At 45.5% G+C, this 18,956-nt stretch overlaps 1 protein-coding gene across 3 annotated transcripts in view; it reads left to right on the top strand.

The window, feature by feature from the left end:
• Positions 1–4,237: 4,237 nt before the first annotated feature.
• Positions 4,238–18,956, top strand: part of SERTAD2 (SERTA domain containing 2) — a 72,348-nt gene continuing 57,629 nt past the window's right edge. Inside the window, exon 1 of one of the 3 annotated variants that reach the window (XM_015856524.3) lies at positions 4,238–4,729. In XM_015856524.3, coding sequence (XP_015712010.1) covers positions 4,440–4,729 — 290 coding nt within the window. In that variant the 5' untranslated portion in view covers positions 4,238–4,439. The remainder of the gene's footprint in view (positions 4,730–18,956) is intronic. The other 2 variants (XM_085542382.1, XM_085542384.1) reach the window with 2 other exon arrangements.

Genomic DNA, 18,956 nt, shown 5'->3' with positions numbered 1-18,956 from the left:
GGGAGTGGAGAGGGCGGTTGTGACGCACCCCATCGGCATTACAAGACTTCAGCGGCTATTTATAGGCCCTGCCGACCGCAGAGAGCTGTCGGACTCGCTGTTCTTCCCTCCCTCCCTCCCTCCCTCCCTCCCTCTCTCTCCCTGCCTGGCTTTAGCTGGGAGTGGAGAGCAGGGGAAGGGCTGGAAAGCAGCGGTGTGCCCAAGCGTGGCACTCCCTAGCACAGCGGGATTTCTGCCCCTCTACTATTGAAATCAGCCGGCAGATTCCGTCCCAACAAATTAATTTCAGCACACTGCCTTTTTGGCCTGGTGTTCTTTTCTCCAGCTTTCTTCTTCTGCTGCTTCTTCCTTTTAGCATGAATTTCTTTCTCTTTTTGTTTCTTTCCTCCCCCCCACCCCTGGCCCCAGTCGTCACACAGTTTCACTTCCCAGTTTCTGGCATGGGCATGGAGAGGAGGACCTCACTGTTGAGCAGGACCCAATTTCCCTGGCTCCTGCTAAGCCTTCCCTATCTCCTTCAACACCCAGTTCCCTATTTTACCCATCCTTTACAATTTCTGACCTCCTTATAACCACAGAGCCAGACTATAGCCCTACATCCCACCTGATTCATCACCTGTTTTGTGCACACATCACTCCAGGCCCCAGGCCATCCGTGCTGGTTCGCATGCAGCCCCCACATCCATCCCATGTTTATTTGGTGATTCTCTGATTCCTTTTCCATCACTGCTGCAGTGGGTACACGTAGGTGGGCAGCCAGGCAAAAAGAAGGAGCCCTGCCCATGGCAAATCAAAACCATTTGGAATCCCTCCAGCGATGTGAAAAATCAAGGTCACCGTGCAGAGATAAAGCAATCAAGGAGCTGGTTCTGGCGGGGGGTGGGGGGAGGAGGATGGGAAGAGATGAGCCTTATCTTTAAGTAAACCACTTCACCTCTCTGTTCCTGAGCCTGCCTCATCCTTGTAGGCTCTGGGGTTGTGTCCCACTGCCAGGGTATGTTTAGCACGAAGCACCACTGCGCCCAGTGAACAAATAGCTTATTGAAAAAAGGATGAGGATATTTCAAGAGCTGCATTTGAATTTAGGGATGTTGCTTAATATTTGGCCTTTGAATAAGGGAGTGTTACCCACTCTTTACAAGCTCACCCCTCTGAAAACAGGGTTAGGGGAGGACATTTCTTACTCTTCTCATCCTGGATATAGCCCTAACCTGAGAACTGCACATTCACCCCTAAAATGTGGGGCAAGATGGTGAAATACTGAGATGCCTCTGCAAAGCTGTTCTGAAAGCAGATCAGAATCAACTGCCTGCACAGGCAAAGTTCGCTTTATTTTTCAGCTCTCAGTCCCTTCATTTTGGAGAGGCACGTTCGTAAACTACAAAAGCAAATTATCCCTCCACCAGCGCAGATCCAGCCCTGACCTTTCTGCAGCATAATTAAAATTTCAGAGCGCTTTGCCAGATCGCCATATGTCTAAAATTGTTCCTTTCATTTCTAACCTGCTTTCTGCCAGCACTAACATGGAAGGAATTGGTGGTCGCGGCTCACAATAAAAGCCTGCTCATTTCCATGCGATAAAATCCTGATTTTGAGGGACCTGCAGCTTGAGCTCAACAAACATCACACAGCACATGAGTCACTCTTGAATTTAGCATGCTCGTCCACGTGCAGCTTGCAGCTTTCTTGAACTTCTGTGCACAGAATCTTCTTGTTTGTTATTTCCCGAAACTCCATCTTGTCTTCAAGGACCATACCAAAGCATTACAGCTAGAAGTATTTAATGTGTGGCATCCAACAGAGGAGTTGAGCTGCGTTCCTTGTTGCTACTTATCCCATCTATGCTGGCATCCCAGCTCTGCTGCTCTCCTCCTAAGCAGGAAAAGAAGATGTGGCTGTGGCTGGGTGACAGCTGGCTACACAGACTAGGAACGCTTGTAAAACGGGTGATGAGGTGTTGGAGAAGTACTCCCATTAGTAAAGACAACTGAGTTTTCACATTTCTTGGGAAAGTGGTGCCTGGTAGCACTGTGTGGGGTGTCAGGAGGAGGTGCATCTTACAAACACACGTGTGAATGCCATCAGCTAGGGATAAAAACTTGCAGATGTTTTTCCACTGAGGCGAAAGGCTGCAGGAGGGTCTGCTTTCATGCCAGGAGAGCTCTGGTGCTTCTCTCTCAGTCATTTGCTAAATGAAGAGATTTGGATGTGATGTTAAACTCTCAAATGCTCACATTAGCCTCTTTCTGTGACAGCAGTAATGATGTTAACCTTAAATCCCTGCCTCTCAAATGACACAATTACACTGTACGCCCTACAATAAAGCCTCATTTAAGAGAAGCAAGCATATTACACCGCTATACCTCTATTCCCACTTCCAACTATCTACAGAGGAGGAAAGAAGTGCTTGACGTGCAGCAAAATGCTCAGGCTGGCAGTCGACACCATCTCAGTACGCGGCATTGTTATTCCTTCCCTAAATTCAGATGGACTCTGAGAATCTACAATCTTGCTGCAGCTGGACAGTGTTTATAGACATATGGCAGAGGATGGCTTTCAAAGGAATTTAAATATTGCAGGGAGTGGTTTTCTATTGCAGGGCCCCAGGTCTGCTTTGTGATAGCGGTTTACTTTCACTGCTGCTCAAGAAAGGAGCTCTGTGTTCAGAGGGAAATGCAGAAGGTGCAAAGTGAACAAATAAAAGGAGAAATTTTCCATCCCTGGCACAGCAGAGGAATAGGAAGCAGCACAGCAGCCAAAGAGACGAGAAACAGGAGATACGTGACTTGAACCAATCACTCACAAAACGCTGCTTTACATCCCCCGAGTCAATGAACATAAATTAACACCCGGTAAGATGACTGTGTTCACGAGATAAAATTTTGCCTTCCACGAACACCCTCTAAAATGGGCTTAAAATTCTTTCCATAAACATTTCTAGCCGCTAATCTAACAGGCTGGAATGTATTCAAAAAGCAAACACAGCTGAAGGAAATTCACTGCTTTTAGTCATATCTAAGTGAGTATTTGCAGGTTTTTAGAGGTATTCCCTGAGGTCAGTGGTGAGTAAATAAACTTCTTTTGTAACCAGCTGTGGAGCAGTAGGAGCACTGGGCACTGTGGTCTTTGCATGGAGCTATCTGTCTACCTAAGGGTCTCAGAGGACACACATGGGCATACCTGCTAACTTATTGTAACTCTGTCGGCTCGGTGAGCTGAAGCAAGTCTGCTTTCAAACCATGGGCCCTACACAACTCAAACAAACGGCCAAAGCACCTCCAACAGGAGCAGCAAGGTGTGAGCCTGTGAAACTCTGCGTTTGAAGTTTTGTCTGTAACAGTGAGATGTTAAAAGGAAAAGCTGAGTTGTTCGTATAACATCTCAGCTTATATGACTGGTTATAGTGCTGGCCCTGAGGAAAGATGGCAGCACACCGGGAGAGCTGCAGCACTGCAATGATATGAAATCCCACCTCGGTTGCTTTCTCTGGAAGCACACTTGCAAAGCAGCAGAGCAGGATGGTCGCTTATAGACTTGCACCCTCTACAAGGCACCGTGTCCAAACCAACCCGCTCAGTTTCTGCCTCAGTTTTGTTAGATGGTTCACGTTCAAGAACACACACAGCTGCCAAAAGACCAAAAGACCAAACACCCCCAAATTCCAGCTCTTTGAGGACACACAGCTCTGCGTTATCAATCGCAATGATCAGCTGGATCGGATCTGTCGGTGCGCTGCTCGGACAGCGTTATCCTGCGATCTGCTCCGAGTCCATCAGCCACTTGATGCTTCCTGCTGTAAAACCCAGAGCTCGGGATCCGCTTCTAAATCAGATTCCTCTGCTATGAACCGCTTACGGCACCGCTGCGACCCGCCAGCTCCGCACAGAACACCGGCCCCAGAGCCGGGACACCTGCCGGCCCCCGCAGCTCACAGCGGGGCTGCCCCCGCCCCGGCCTGTTCCTCCTCCTCCTCCTCCTCCTCCTCCTCCTCCTCCTCCTCCTCCTCCTCCTCCGCTTCCCCCCGCAGGGTGACCGGGTCCCGCTCGCCCCCCCCCGCCCCTAGTCATGCTCCCTCCCCCGCCCTGCGTGACCAGCTCCTCCGCTTCCACCCGATTGGACCGCGCCCGCCTGTCAGTAAAAGCGTCTCTCTGCGCTGATTGGTCGATACGACAGACCGAGCGGCAGCTCCCGCCCCCGCGAGGCTCTCCCCGTCCCTCCCCGCACTTGGCGGCAGTGTCCTCAGAAGACTCATTGGGCCGAAGGGGCCGCTCCGGAGCGGGGGCCGAGCCGCGCTCCCATTGGACTGCCGCCGCGTCCATCAGCGGGGTTGTGGCTCCCCATTGGCTGGAGGGGCGGGGCGGAGGCGGGGCGGGGCGGGGCGGCCCGCCCTGTGACTAACTCCGGTGTGTGAGTCACGGCGCGGCCCGTCACGCCGTTCAATGCCGTGCGCTGACGGACGGCGCCGCTTCCATCGCTCCCCGAGCCGCCCCGCTCCCATCCCATCCCGCGGTACGCGGCCGGCGGGCCGCGCCTGTCACCGTGTCACATCCTCCCCCCCAGCTCCGCCGCCTCCGGAGCGGCATGGGATAGAGCGAAGCCTCCTCGACCGCGGCGCGCTGATCTCTAAGCTCGAGCGTTCCCCACGAGCCCCTCTGGTGTCCCCGCTGGAAAAGCCCCTCGGTGCCCACAGCGCTCCGCAGCGGCACGAGCGGCACAGTCCCCGGAGCGGGTGAGTGCGGGGCGGTGTGTGTGTGTGTGTGTGTGTGTGTGTGTGTGTGTGTGTGTGTGTGTGCGGGGCGGGCCGGGCGCTGTCCATCCCGCGGGCTGCTCTGGGGCTGACTTTCCTCCGAGCGATAAAAATCCCCATCGCTTCTGATCGATCGATCCGGGTGTATTTTTAGAAAGGTGGACGCCTTGTGATCTCTGCAATAAAACGGAGAGGTGGGGTGTCACGGCCAGACCGGGCGCTGAGCTCGGTTCTCCCCGCACCTCGGTGAGCTGCGAGACACGGCAGTACCCACTGAAGTTGTGTTAGAGGGGCCGGCAGCATTTCGAGGGTCCTGCGAGTGAATTTTCTTTGCTTTTTTAAGTAAGGGGAAGCAAAGCTCGGCTTCACTCATCAGCTTCTGGAGTGACAGGTCGGTGATTTCACGGAGGAAATGAAGTTTTAAACAGATCTCGGCTTGCTTGTATCCTGAACAGAAATCCCCTCTGAGGTGGTAGGAGCGCTGCATGGGAAGCCGGCCCAAGCTCAGGTGCCAGGCAGCACCCTGCCCAAAACTCCTACACCTTCTGATGTATCTGGCAGCTGCGGTCCTTACATCTGCATGGAGCAGGCCTGCTCCTCACCCGGCACCGCTTCAGCACCATTAACTTTCATGGGGTGGGTTTGCGTTGATGTGAGATGTAATCAAGAAACCTGTGCGTTCAGTGAGCCCCTCCATCAGACCTCCTCACTCCTTCTTTCTCTCTCTTCTTTCTCTCTCCGGTCCCACTGATGCCAGCTATAGTCAGGCTGCGTGGTACGTCACTGCACAAGTCCTCCCTGTCACACTGGTGTGACTGCTTGTGTGCTGCGCACCAACCCGGTGACTGGAGTGGCAGCTGGGGTGTTGTTGTGGGTTGTTTCTTTAAGCTTTTTTCCTTCCCCTAAAGAAAAAAAAGACAGAAGGCTATTGGGTAGGTCTTTCTCTTGGGCTGTGAAGGGAATTTCTGAGGGTTTCGTGTGATGCTGCTCTGTGAAGTGACTGTACCAAAAATAACCGCTGAAGACCTCTGTGATACTGATGAAACAAGCAAGTAAGTTTTCTGTGTGTTCAGCTTTCCCTCATTGCTATGGAAAGCAAAAAAGGGAAAAAAATGTTGTTGCAAAAGTTGTTATCTCGTCCTGAAATTCCACTGTGCCTGAGGGAATCCGTACCTACACCAGGTCTTCAGGCTGCATGATTTTGTTCTTGCTTTTCTTTCCTCCCCTCTTCAAAAGAGCCCCCCAAAATTCACACCACCTCATCTGAGTGTTTGAAATCACTGCCAGCAGAACCAGAACCTTGGTTGTTTCCCTTCAAGGCGGTGGTGGTAGTGGCTTGGATGTGATGTTACGGGGAGATAATGTTTATCTGGAGTGTCTTGCATCCACTGTCTTGGTGCAATCTCAGAAGAAAGCTCCACACAGTCTGTAGAGGGAAAAAATGTCAGACAAAGCAGAACTGTCTTCTGCCTTTACGTTCTTGTTTATGAATCTCTTGAAAGAACAGTTTATACTCTCAGAGCGAGGCACAGTTCTTTCGTGTTTATTTCATGTTCTCAGTTCCTTGTATGACAGCGTTCATTGCTGAGCTATTGTGTCACTGATTGAGATGTTATTGTCATTAACATTAATTATGCAAACTAGATTGTTTTTAGAGGCTCTCCAACTCTGTATTGATACTGTCAACTTGTTTGTCTGTTCAACAAAAATCCACACGTTTTCACCCTTCTGAGAGGAAGTAGATCGATCCGTTCCAAATTAATACACACAAACCCACTGCAAAACTAAGCTCATTTAAGTAAAGCATGTTAAATCCTGATAGAGGTGGGAAATAAACTTGGATCTGAAACATCAAGGTGGGCTGAACAGGGGTTGTAGGAATGGGGACTCCTTGCAGCCATCTGGGGGGGGGGGTGTTCACCCCGCAGACCTCCGATGTGTTCATTCCCAATAGTACTGGATTAATTGGGCCAAATTCTGCTGCTCCTAATTGAGCAAAACTCTCACTGAAGTATACTGGAGCTGTCTGCTTGGCTATGGGCTGCTGAATTGCTTCAAGAAATATACAAAAGCAACAGAGCTTTCTTCATTAATTGCTTAGGACATGTTGGATTTTAGACTTGGGTATCATCCACCATGTTTTTGTATTTAAAGAATGCTTGAATTTTTTATTAAATAAAAACCTGTTTTAAAAAAAGGTGACTAATATTTATGTATAAAATATTCCCTATAGCAGAGGTAACACTTTAAAATGCACTTTCGGATGTTAATTATAGTGGCACTCACAAGAGTCTTTGTCTGATTCTGAATCACCCCATTGAAACCCTTCTGAGCAAGATGTCTCCCTAGAAATCCCAATTGTTGCAATATTTATATGTGATATTGTTGTCTACTCTCAGGAAGGAACAAAAAGAAAGCATGAGGGGTGGGGAGAAGAGTTTAAATGAGAACTCGTCATCACGATATCAAATCTGAAAGTGTGTGCAGGCTGGCAGATTATTCCCTGTCTTAAAAATTAAGTCTCTCTCATTTCCCATTTAAATAGCAAAATTGGGTTTGCAGCTTGCTTTGGGTAATGAAAGGGTTTGGTGTTTTTTTTCTATTTCTCCTTTTGGTGCAGTGGTCCTCTGGAAAGTTAGAAACAGAGCCCTGCGGCTCAGCGAAGTCAAGGGTGTATAATTATATAGGAAGGCTCCCTAGCATCAGTGAATTAGCATTAGCAGCTGAGTGAGTTTAAGCTGTAGAGATGGTATTATGGAAATCAAAAAAATGCTGGTTTCTCTTTCTTATTGCAGATTCCATGCTAGGAGGGAAAGATGCTGTTTGTTTGTCTGCTTCTCGTGTAGGCTTGCCGAAAGGTAGTTGGCTTGCAAGGACAGGTTTTGTGGGTCAGGACATAAGTTGCACATATATATTTACTTTAAACATCTCCTTTACATTTTGTTTCATCAGACGATCTTCTAGAAATCACACTAACATCCTGGCCTGCAAAAACCTTCAAGCATGTCTGTTTGTCAGCAGAAGAGAGAGTGAAGGTGACTTATTATGACATGCTAGTGTGACAGTGTTTGTTGTAGCTCAAATGCTACACGTTCCTTACATTCCTGTTTCTGCTTTAAATTAAATTAACTCGACGGTTTGGAGGGTTCTGGTGAAAAGCATTGTAACCCACAGCAGAAATAAAAGAGAAATAGCAACCTTAGCTGTTGTCAGAGATGTGAGTCAGAAGGACTGATATTAATCACTGTAAGATCTGTAATGTGCATTGGCTTTTATTTCTTTGTCTCAAAGCTTCTCCTGTTTTTATACTGGGAAGGCAAGCAACCAGATCATTCATCACACTGAGCACTGAGAGAGAGAAAGACAGAAATGACAAATCGACACTCTCATGTTGAGCACTGTGTAACATGTACGATGCATGTAGCTCTGATGATCTGCATAAAGCATCTTAATTGGGAGCAACAGCACTAATTCAAGAGCTTTATGGTGGGGGTTTTTTGATACACTGAGGGCTCTGAGGGAGCCTGGGGAACCTGGCTGGTTTAGCAGTGGATAGCATGAGCATTGATAACCACAGGCTTCATAGATCTCAGAAGGTTCATGCAGTGAGAATCCTTCTTGTGACTTGTCAGTGGTGTATGTATGGAGCTCAGGCATGGTGAGGTGTACAAAGCACATTTGTGTATGAACAGATACCCTTCAAAATGACAGATGTATGATTCAGGTGACACTAAAGGTCAGCGGCTTGAAAAATTAGTATTATGCATCGTATTGACATTTCAGAGGGAATTCTGATGGGGGTGTGGTTCCAGCAAATGCAAACTGGTGAGTCCAGCCACACAGATAGAATAGACAGCCTTCCCCTTATCTCTTTCCACATCCAAACCTTTTTACAGACCAACTGGCAAAATTAAGTTTATAGCATGTCTCCCTGGGCTTAGTTGTTCCTGCACATCTCTAGTAAAATAGAGCTGGTGTGGTGCTCCTCATGCTCAGCTGTGGTTCAGAAATGGTGTTATTCTTTCTAGTGACTATGAGCAGGAAAAATATTTGCCTGAGTTATATTCTACAGCATTTCCTATCTTTGGCATTTCCATGGGTATCCAGTTAAGGACGGCTGAAGAACACAGAAACAAATAAAACAGGGAAAAAGAGATCTCGTCTAAACCTGATCAGAGCTTTGTTGGCTCCTGCTATGTGAAATAGGGGTTCCAAGAAACACTAAAGGCACTGCTTTTTGTAACCATAAAACTACAGTAGTAACAGTGGCTCCAACAGAGTGGCTTCAAGATAGAGAAGAAATTGCAGTTGTTGTGCTGTCTTTATGAGAACTGTTAGTAATGTGGTTAAAGCATTAGTTCTGAGAACAAGGGTGCTGAGATCTTGGATTCTTCCTCTTTAAAACCTAGCTTTCTAGATACATATATTTGCTGCAAGGGCAACTGCTGTTTGCTTATAGAATCACACAAGTAACTGAATAACGCTGCTCCATGCAGATTAGTAATAAACAGCAGTGATTCCTTCTTTAAAAAGCTTTTAGTGTGAATGTGAAATGTGGGGGACTGGCATGCAGCTCCTGTCTTTCATGGCATGCACTTCATGTTTTGCTGTGGAGAGCGGTTGCACCGCTGTCATGCAGCATTAAGGTGCGTGTTGAGGTGTGGGATGCTGGTGTGCTCTACACTGGGCAAGAAAAAGGTTGGCCACTACTGACTCTTATTCCAAAAGGAAAACATGAAGGTGGAGCCTATTGGAGGTGTGGCATGACTTGCTGCAGTTATCCAGGAGTCAGGGAGAGATCCAGGAATAATACCCAGGCTTCATCACCTTCAGACACATGTCCTGTACTGTTACCAAAGCAGGGGTTTTTTGCCTTTACAAAGCTTGCTATTTTTTTCTTGTAATTCTGTTTATATTTATTTGTCTGTCTTCTCTGTTTTAGTCCTTTTTCATTCCTAATACATTATATCTAGGAGGTATATTCACTATATATACCTCCTAGACTGTGTGCCAGGGATGTTATTAGGCATTGGTGGGTTTTCCCTTACCTCATGCTGAAATATCTGGCCCTTGCCAAAGAAGTTGAGGTCAGAATCGTGGCCCCCTGAGTATCACACACAAAATGTATATGTTGAAGGTAGTCAAGTACCCTATAAGAACAAACAAACAAGATTAGTGAACTTAAAAAAAAAAAAAAAAAAAAAAAAAAAAGGTAACGTTTGGCTTGTGATGCAACACAAGAACTAAGCTGTAAAGCGAGGTAGGTTTCCTGTGATGTAGAAGTAAAAGGTGAAGCCTTTTTAAGAGAATCTTTCAACTATTAAACCTTTTTAAAGGAACATGCTGGTCCTCTGCTGAACCTGCTGACTTAGGGAGTTTGGAAAGCTCTTCTTCCTATAGGAGGGAACGTACTTGTTAGTGAAGTTTGTGGTCCAGAGCTCAGTCTCTAAGGCTGGTGATGGTAGTTGTCTGATATCAAGAGCCAAAATGAGAGGTCACAGCTAGAACCGCAATAGGAAAGTGCTCAGTAGTGAAGCATCCTTCCAGCATTCTGACAAAACTAGAAGGCTCCCCAGCTGCCTTTGGTTTTTGAATATTTTGATTTGTTTTTATCTATTTTCAGATATTTCAGAGCAGATTTTAGGGAAAGGCAGTTTGTCTTTTCAGACTTGCAAATTTCTGTGGCTTTTCTACCTTGGAAAGTTCAAAAGAAGAAAAAATATCTCTTGGGTATATTCTACTTCTTCTTCCTCCCGCATTCAAAATGACATAATCTTCCCTTGTTCAGAATAAGAACTGTGGTAATTCATTTCCTTTGCTGTGATAATACATTGCCCAAATGTCCTGGTAGCATGATTTGATTGTGTTGCTTGGGCAGCTATCATATTGCTCCTATAAAACAACAGGGTTTGAAATCTTATAATCCAAGAAATCCAAACTAAAGTGCTTAACAACAGTGACTAATTGCATGCTAGTGTGTATTACTGTATCTTCCTGAGTTATGCCACTCATTGGCCAAGGCGGACTTGCAGATGAGCTTTTAACATGTAATTTAACAAGGGGATAGTGTTCTGAGTTTAAATTGCTTGTTGCTTTTTTCTTTTTTTTCTTTCTTTCCTTTGTTCAGGATTCAGACCTCCCCATCTGTTTTATGGGAGAGCCACAGAGCTGGTTTCTTCCTAGAGCTGTTGCAGTATGAATGAGCTAAGCGTGCAGGTCTTCTTTCAGGATCTATAGAAGTAGCCTGTGCTACTTACCCAAGAAAAGTTAAAAACCCTTTTCTGCCTTTTTTGGATTTGTTCTGTTTTCTTTCCCTGTTCATCCCTTCTTCCTCACCTATACTCCAATCTTAAGGGGCCTGGAACAACTACCCTTTCTATTTTACATCTTTCCATTCAGGGAGTGGGGAAAGGTCAGTGTTGCACTGGAAATATTCTCTCTAGCCCCTTTGGCCATTGTCAAGTTGAATTTCTTCAACCAGAGGAGAAAATCCTGTTTGAATGCTTTTTCTTTGCTTTAATGATGTATTAGGGTAAAGTCTTTTGTTTATGGAGATAAAGTAGTATAGGTGAATGTATCTTTAGGAAGGGGTCACCACGGCTGGAGTGCTGTTAAGAAGAGCTGCCAGATCTGTCATCAAAGGTTCCTGTGAGATGAAGAAGTCTGTGTATACCCTGCATGTGTATGTGTATTTTTGATGGTTATGCTGGATTTCTGCCATGCCACAGAACTGATTAGAATAATTTATAATAAAAAGGGGGGTATGGATTTCAGAAATAGATACTATGATTGGGGAAGCAGGGAATTGGAGGCAGGGAGGCCAAATCTGATATATATTTCTGTTCAGTGAACGTACCCTAAAGCATAGATTTCTCTTCTGCTATCTGTAAGAAGTTAGTACCATCCTCAGGTATGCCATCAGAGATGACTGCTATGTGCTTGGCTAAATACATGTTGCATGCTTTTGCCTTACTGTTTACTTTGAGCTGGACTCAGGATATTCCAGGCACTTCTCAGATGCAGATGGATAATCCATATTTCCAGTGCTTCACAAGTCAAAGGCAGGCCAGAAGGTACATAGGTGGGAATTCTCAGATTGCTGAGATGCAGAACAAGATTGAAAGGACCCTTGAGAGGAATATGAGTGAGTGGCAAATACGTGCAGATGGAGTGAGATGGATACATGCAAAGGGCTCCATGAAAGAGGTGGGCACCATGCAACTGAGTGTTCTAACTGCTAAACTTTCAGTCCAGTTTGCCTTTATCAGCCAGCTAGGCCTAGTAAATCGGTGTGTTTTGCTTCCTGGTATGTCTAGAAAGAAAAGAGATCCTTTGCTTTGCTTCTGCATTGCAAGTCAACCCCTGGTCAGTTCAGAACTCCTGACATTTGATCCATCTCGTGGACACTTTCTCCTGCATGGTATGATGGCTGTGTAAGTAGAGTCCTTTGGTCATCATCTGCATGAAGAAATGCTATGAAAATGAGAAAGCAGTGGGTTGAGGCACATGAGGTGAGTGTACAAGAGGAGACTAGACAAGGCCAGCAAGAAGACTTTTGGGGGCTATTGTGCATGTATTGCAGGAAGTGTTGTTATCCTACATTCAGCTTTTGCTGCTGTTAATGCCCCTGAAAATGTCTGTTACACAAAACTGAAAACAAAAAGAAAATGTTTTCTTTTCAGTTATTCTGGCATTGCTTATGTGATTGTGAATCCTTCCTCCTCCATCTGGAAGGATAGGATGCAGAGCTCTTTTCTAAGGAGGTATCTAATGCAAAACCTAGTAGCAGCCAGCAATTGGCATGACAAAAGAGTTGCAGCTAGTGGCTGGCATCCTTCCCATCCATCTTGCCACTGGAAACATAATGCTTTGCAGTGTGCTTGTTCTTCAGGCACTGCCGTGGGGAGCCAGTCCCCAGGATGTGTAACGGAGCAGTTGCATGCGATTTGCTTTTGCCTGTGGTGCCTCCTTAGTGGCTCAAGAATGGGAAGTGGGACTGAATGCAGTGGACTGTTTTTCCTTAGTAGAGTGCAACATGAAGTGGATGAGAACAGTAGGGTACTTGTGGAGTGTCTTCTGGTGTGGGAAGATGAGCAGCAAGGTGTCCTAGCACAGACAGTAAATAAAGCATCAGGTGTGGCAGGAGAGCTTGTTTTGTTTCTAACCTTGTTCTGCACAGGGCATACAAGGTAAAATTTAGAAGTATGGAGTGACTGGTTTTAAAAATATTGTGGAATTTGCTCATGTAAGCTGGCTGCATTGTGTATATTCTACCCTCCACTTGATCTGCAAGAAGACCAAGGCCCTGGCTCAATTAATTTCAAGTGTTCTGTGATGTTGAGATTATATTGCCTACCTTCTCTTCTTAATAACTCCTTTCTGCTTCTTTGTGATGGATGGATGGATGGATGTGAGGTGCAGCCCTGTTGTCTCTTAGCTGACTCTGGACAGTGACACACTGAGGTCAGTGGAGTACTGGTTTATTCCCTGACGTATTTTGGTTTTGAGAGAGAAGGGAGATGGCTGGTAGGGTTGCAGGCTGTCTGTTACAGAGTTCCTGCTCTGAGCTGAGGATGGTTGTGCTCACTTCCTTCAGAGCCGCTGTGGCAGTCAGCTGGGACTGTGAAGTTCTGTACTGCTAAAGAGGGACTTGATCTGTCTGCTTCCTTCCAAAGGGCTTTAGGCAGAACACTGTGGAGCTGGGGTGTCCTGGAAAGCCCGGCCTTCCAGAAGGAAGCACTTCTGCACACTGCTGCTGTTTTGTACTTGGTATCTTTGGAGGGCTTTTCTCTTACTGTGTCCCAAGCATCTGCTCTTATCTTTAGCCGATACATTATATCCTACTGAAGACCCTTCAGGCAGAGTTACTTTGTTCCTTTCTTTAGCTTAGTGAGTGCTGTTTATACTGGAGTGTGATAAAACGCAGTTAGTATTTCTGGCTTGTTTCAGGGTGTGTGCTTGTGTGTGAAAAAGATTTGGATACATTAACTCTGTCTTTCTTACCAGTGTCTGAGATACTATCTGCTTAGGATTTTATTTTGATACAGAAGAGCTAAGAAAGGCAATAACGCTCCCAGTGCTCTTGGAAACATTGCAGCAGCTTTGAGTTGGAAAAACAGTGCAGCGATAGTGATAAGAGGGTAAACTACATTGTGTTTCTTTAAAAACTGTCTTCCAGATCATGCAGAGCAGAGTCAGAAGGTAAAGGCTGCTCTCATTGCACACTTCACCTGCATTGTGTGTCCAGTTGCAGCATGCTGAATGTATGCAGATCTGATTCTGGGCTTAAAATCTGGGGATTCCCAAGGCAAAAGAACTGGCTTTGCATGTGTCCTTGCTCAGTATACTGAGCAATTACATTTTTCTTCTGTAGTGTGCTCAGTGTCTTCCAGCCTGAGTCAGCTATGTGTGCTGCCACTTGCTTGAGAGACTGAAAAGCAGAATCTCATGGCCTAAATTCCTCCTTAGCTCTGTGCTGGAAGGCCAGGAGCCAGCTGGAAGGAAATAAAAGATACAGGGACGTGCATGCAGTTTAGGGTGTGTAATCTGGCTCCTCCTCTCTTGTGATGTCAGCATGCTATGATCGTGTTGGAAACTACTTTTTAATTATTGCATTGGTGTTGTGTTTTGGTTTTTTCCCCCTTTTTTTGTTGTGTTTGTTTGTTTTCCTCCTTCCTTTAAAGTTTGGAACTTATGTTGCAGTTGTGGCCTGGAAGATCTGGGTAACGCTTTGTTACCTTTCAGCAGCAGATGCGCCAGGTGTTGATGCTTGAGCTCTGAAGGTGCTTTGCTGTGTTCCTAATGCACTTGTCTATAGAGTACATTGCAAACTGAGCCTTTGGGGGCTTGTTTATGGTAATTAAGAGTCTGATCTCTCACTATATATGCCCTGGTAATCTCTGATTACCATCCTCTCCTCATTTAGAAAAACTTGGGCTTGATGATAATGAGAGATGCGTCAGCTGGAGTAATTTGTGTTTGAAGATATTAAGCTCTGTGCATATCAAAGAATGTTATATCTGAAGCTTTTGAGGAGTTTTGCCCATGATGCAGTACCACTCATGGAATTTGTTTCAACTATAGGGTCAGTTTAAATGGAGCTATTAATGCATGTTGCCATTTCTTGTACATCAAAAAGTGAAGTTCAATGAATGAGTTATCACGGGGCACTGAAATGAGATAAGGACACTCATCATAGCATTGCAATAAATAGCAATGTCATTAAAAGAAAAGAAGACTTTTTTTTGTCTGTAAATGTAATTGGAAAAGCCAGAAATCTTGAGTGGAAATTTTTAGTATGCTGAGCAAATCTCTGTGTGCAGAGGGTGTCTGAGACTTTGATTTTTGCATGAGCCAACATAACTGTGGGATATAATACCGTCTGATACCAAGTAAGCAATGATACTTGATTTCTAGTCCTGGAAGGGAAATTAGTGTCTTATTATTGGACAGCTTTACAAGGAGTGGCACTTGTCCTTAGAAGGCAGCAGTAGACAACAGAGCTGTATTTGACAGGTGTTGACTTCAAGCTGTGCAAGAAGGTTTGAATTGTCGATGTGAACAGAGAAGAAGCTGCTTTCCATGTTCGCAGATAATATGGATTAGGTGTGGGAAAGACCATCCCCATCACTGAGTTTTGTGGCAAAGCCACTACATTTGAGTTTCCTCATCCCAAGAATATGGCTCCATCCTACAATATGTAAAGAGTTTTAAGAGGAATAATGCACAGCGCTGACACTGCTTTGCTTTTAGGAAGTATAAACTTCCTATTGCTGTGGTCTCAGTGCTAGTTAGCAGGACACTGCAATCTGCCCATCTGCAGCAGTTCCTGTGGAAACATCTCATCTGCAGGAGCCTTTGTTTACTCTTAAGAATAAAATGCAGTGGAGCATTTGGAGAAGTCTGTTCTATGGCAGAAATTTACTATAAGTATATAAATGAGGATTTTTTGATCATTAGCCTTAAACTGATTATTTCCTACCAGTTGTGGGACTCATTGTTTAGTTAAACAACAACAACAACAAAGAAAAAACAACAAAAAACCCACCCTCTACTTTTTCTACCCTACATGAGAAGTGTCAGCTCAGTAAGCAGATGTCGTTCTGTGGGTATGGTGCAGAAGCAATAACGCAGAAGGAGCAGTGAAGGGGGGGAAAAAAACCAGCTTCCTGTTCTGTGGTGTTTCTGATTTGTTGTTTTTCTTCTTCCTAATTACATGGAGTTGGAGGGATGAGCTGGTAGGATATGAGTATTGCCAGCTGGTGAATAAAAGCTGTGGTCATGGGTGTCATGCAAGCATGAAGCTGTGGAGGACTGGGATGTGTTGGAAGGAAAAACAAGAATAATTCAGGCCAGCACATGGCTTTCTCGGATAGAATGCAAATGGGGGGAATGTCTACAAAGTCAGTGTCCAAAGCTGGGATTCTGTTTCTTGTTCCAGTTAAACCAATACACAAACCAGTTCACTTGATGTCCCTATTACTTTGGACTGCTTACCCTTCCAGTTTTTCTAGCTTGTGATTTGGGCAGAATGAGCCAGTAGGGAAAATGATGATCTAGAACTGGCTCGACTCGTCTCCGTCTCTTCCCAGAAAGCTCAGTTTCTTCTCTTCCACCAAAACAGTGACCGGCTCCACTGCTGTTGTTCAGAACACCTGGGACTCCACAGTAGAATTATCTTCCACTGCTTAGGAAAGGAAAAGCTTTCAAGCCTTTGCCAGCTCCTTTCGTGCTTCTCTACTCGCTATGGCTTTTCTACACCATACGCATGGTGTAGCAGCTGCGGCTTGAAATTCACTGGGGTTTTTCCCTCACCCTGCGGTATCTTACTGTATCCAGCCCTGGCACCTTTACAAGCATAGACAGCAGAAGCTGTGTGTGGGGCCAGCATCATGTGAGTGCCAAATACACTGATGACAGCCGTGCTCTTGCTGCGCCTCCTTCTGAGGTGACCACAGAGCACAAAGTAGGCTGGCCCACTGGAAACCAAGCTGCTCCCTTCTGGCTTAAGGCCTTGATGCTTGCAATAACCTTGAATCTCTTGTCCCTGAAGATACCAGTGGCAAGAAAGCTTGTCCTTCTTGACAGAGAACCAAACACCTGAGAGATTCCTGAGAGAGTTGAATTGAGTTTTCTCACCCTATTTGTTTCAGAAGGGGGTGTGGTAGCAGGAGACTGGATGCTCTGTGCAGCATTTATATTGATTTTTGTAACTCCTCTATGGTGAGCTTGTGACACACGTTTTTGACCTAACCAAGAGCTGCTGCAAATGCGAAGCCTCTTGTGTCCTTCCCTGTTTCTGGAAGCCCTGACAAGTCAACAAGTCCACAGGGTCACTTCAATGTTTTGATACCTGTGGAAAGAAGTTGGTAGTGGGAATCTTTTTCTGGCTTATGTTGCTGACTGTCAGAAAACAAACAAGCAAGAAACCCAAAACGTTCTTTAACTGAAAAATCACCAAGGCTGTGTACAGTCTGGGGGGTGCAGCATGGCAGTAGGCTTTTCCTCCTGCTTTCAGAAGAGATTTTCTTGATATCAGAGTAGACTCCAGTCCTTCACTGGAGCTGGCTGAAATCAGAAGTCCATGGCTGAGATTTAAGGATTCCCTTCTCTAGTTCTTTCCACAACCAGTTTTTTCTTCTCTGCTTGGGGCAGTGGTATAGACTTGGTACTGTTCTCACCTATGGTAAGGGCCCCATGCTTTTGTATGCTGACTGTGTATCAGTGGATACAGCTGGTGTGCTCACTCTCCAAAGGGATTTCTTTTGTCTTACTGGTATTGCCAGGAGCCATTGTCAAGTATGTTCTGTCAGACGAAATGAAAAGAAACCTCCGAGTCTCAAGAACTTGTGAAGAAGCCTGAGTAGGGAAATTGTATCTTTGGCAGCCTGTAGGCCCTCTGACACAGAGATCACAGGAATCCATGTCTTCCAAGATTCTGGGGAATAGGGGCTGGATTCCTTTTCTTGCACTGAAGTTTGCCTGCCTCTGACAAGAACATATATATTTAAAGTAAACAATGTGAGTTGGCTTCATTGGAATAAGACAAAAAAAGATATGCTGAAAACCTGTAACCAAATTGGCTCGAGCGTATGATTACTCCTGCAGTAGTTGGCTCTGAGCTGCTGTAACATCCACATGTTGTAATGAAGTGTTTTTTGCTTGCTCTTAGGTTTCTTTTCAGTTTTGTGAGTGCACAGAGAGGAAGGAATAGCACCAGGTGACAAGGCAGGAAACACCCATGCATTTCAGTGACTGATGTTCTGTGCCTAGAGTTGGGAGTAAGACACATCTTAGAGCGGGAGGGGGAGGGAAATGAAGCTGCTCAGGTTGTTTAGTGTGTGGAACACAGCCTGGCAGCAGAGAGGCTGGCTGCAGTACTGCATGTCTTCCTGGACCAAGTGAGCAGTGCTGAGCTGGGGAGTTGAAGAAGAAATCCACCGTTGGTTCTAAGTCTGACAGATTTGGTAGCAGAGATTTACCAGAGGATCCAATGGGAGAGATGTAGATGTCTGAAAAGTCTCTGAATACTTTCAGAATGCTGCATGGTCTTGTGAGGAATACTGCTCAGGAAGAGGATATTCCTCTGTTAGAAGGATCAGGAAATCAGCTGAGACCATTTGATATGGCATTAGATAGTAGTGTAACACTCAGTCATGAGGTTCTCGTTTTTGAATAGTTAACAAACTGGGCAGTGGTGATATAAGCAGTTAGAATTGCGATTAACTGTGGTGTTTTTAATTTTGTGGCTGAACCAAAAATGGGGGTTGGCTTCAAATGAAACATGAGAAAGCACAGTTTACTTAATGTAGTATGGGATGGATTCACCTGCAGAGGGGAGGGGAGGGGAGTGCTTGTTCTCTGCTGCTCACTGGCAGCTAGGATCTCTCTTATGTGATGGAAGTGTGATCACAACTGTTGAGCTCCCTTATTCAAAGCAGTGCTGAGTACACTCTTGAAACAATTATCCTGACCAAAAACTTCCTGGCTTCTATAACAGGTAAAACCAATAGTCATTCAGGGTGAGAAATAGAGGTTTTTTCTTTCCAAAGAGCAGTGTGTAAGTGCAGAGTGAGTGAAAACGATTCCCTAATGAAGAAGCAGTAAAAGAGCTAAAGAGCACAGCTAAACAAAGGTCACACTGTGTAGACAGAATGTAGATTACTTAAAATATGTACAGAGACCAGTGTAGTATAAAATGTAGGTGGGC

This window comes from Coturnix japonica, chromosome 3, assembly GCF_054131305.1.
Source record: "Coturnix japonica strain WE chromosome 3, WE-NBRP24, whole genome shotgun sequence".
NCBI lineage: Eukaryota > Metazoa > Chordata > Aves > Galliformes > Phasianidae > Coturnix > Coturnix japonica.
This window is presented reverse-complemented; position numbering and strand designations above follow the sequence as displayed.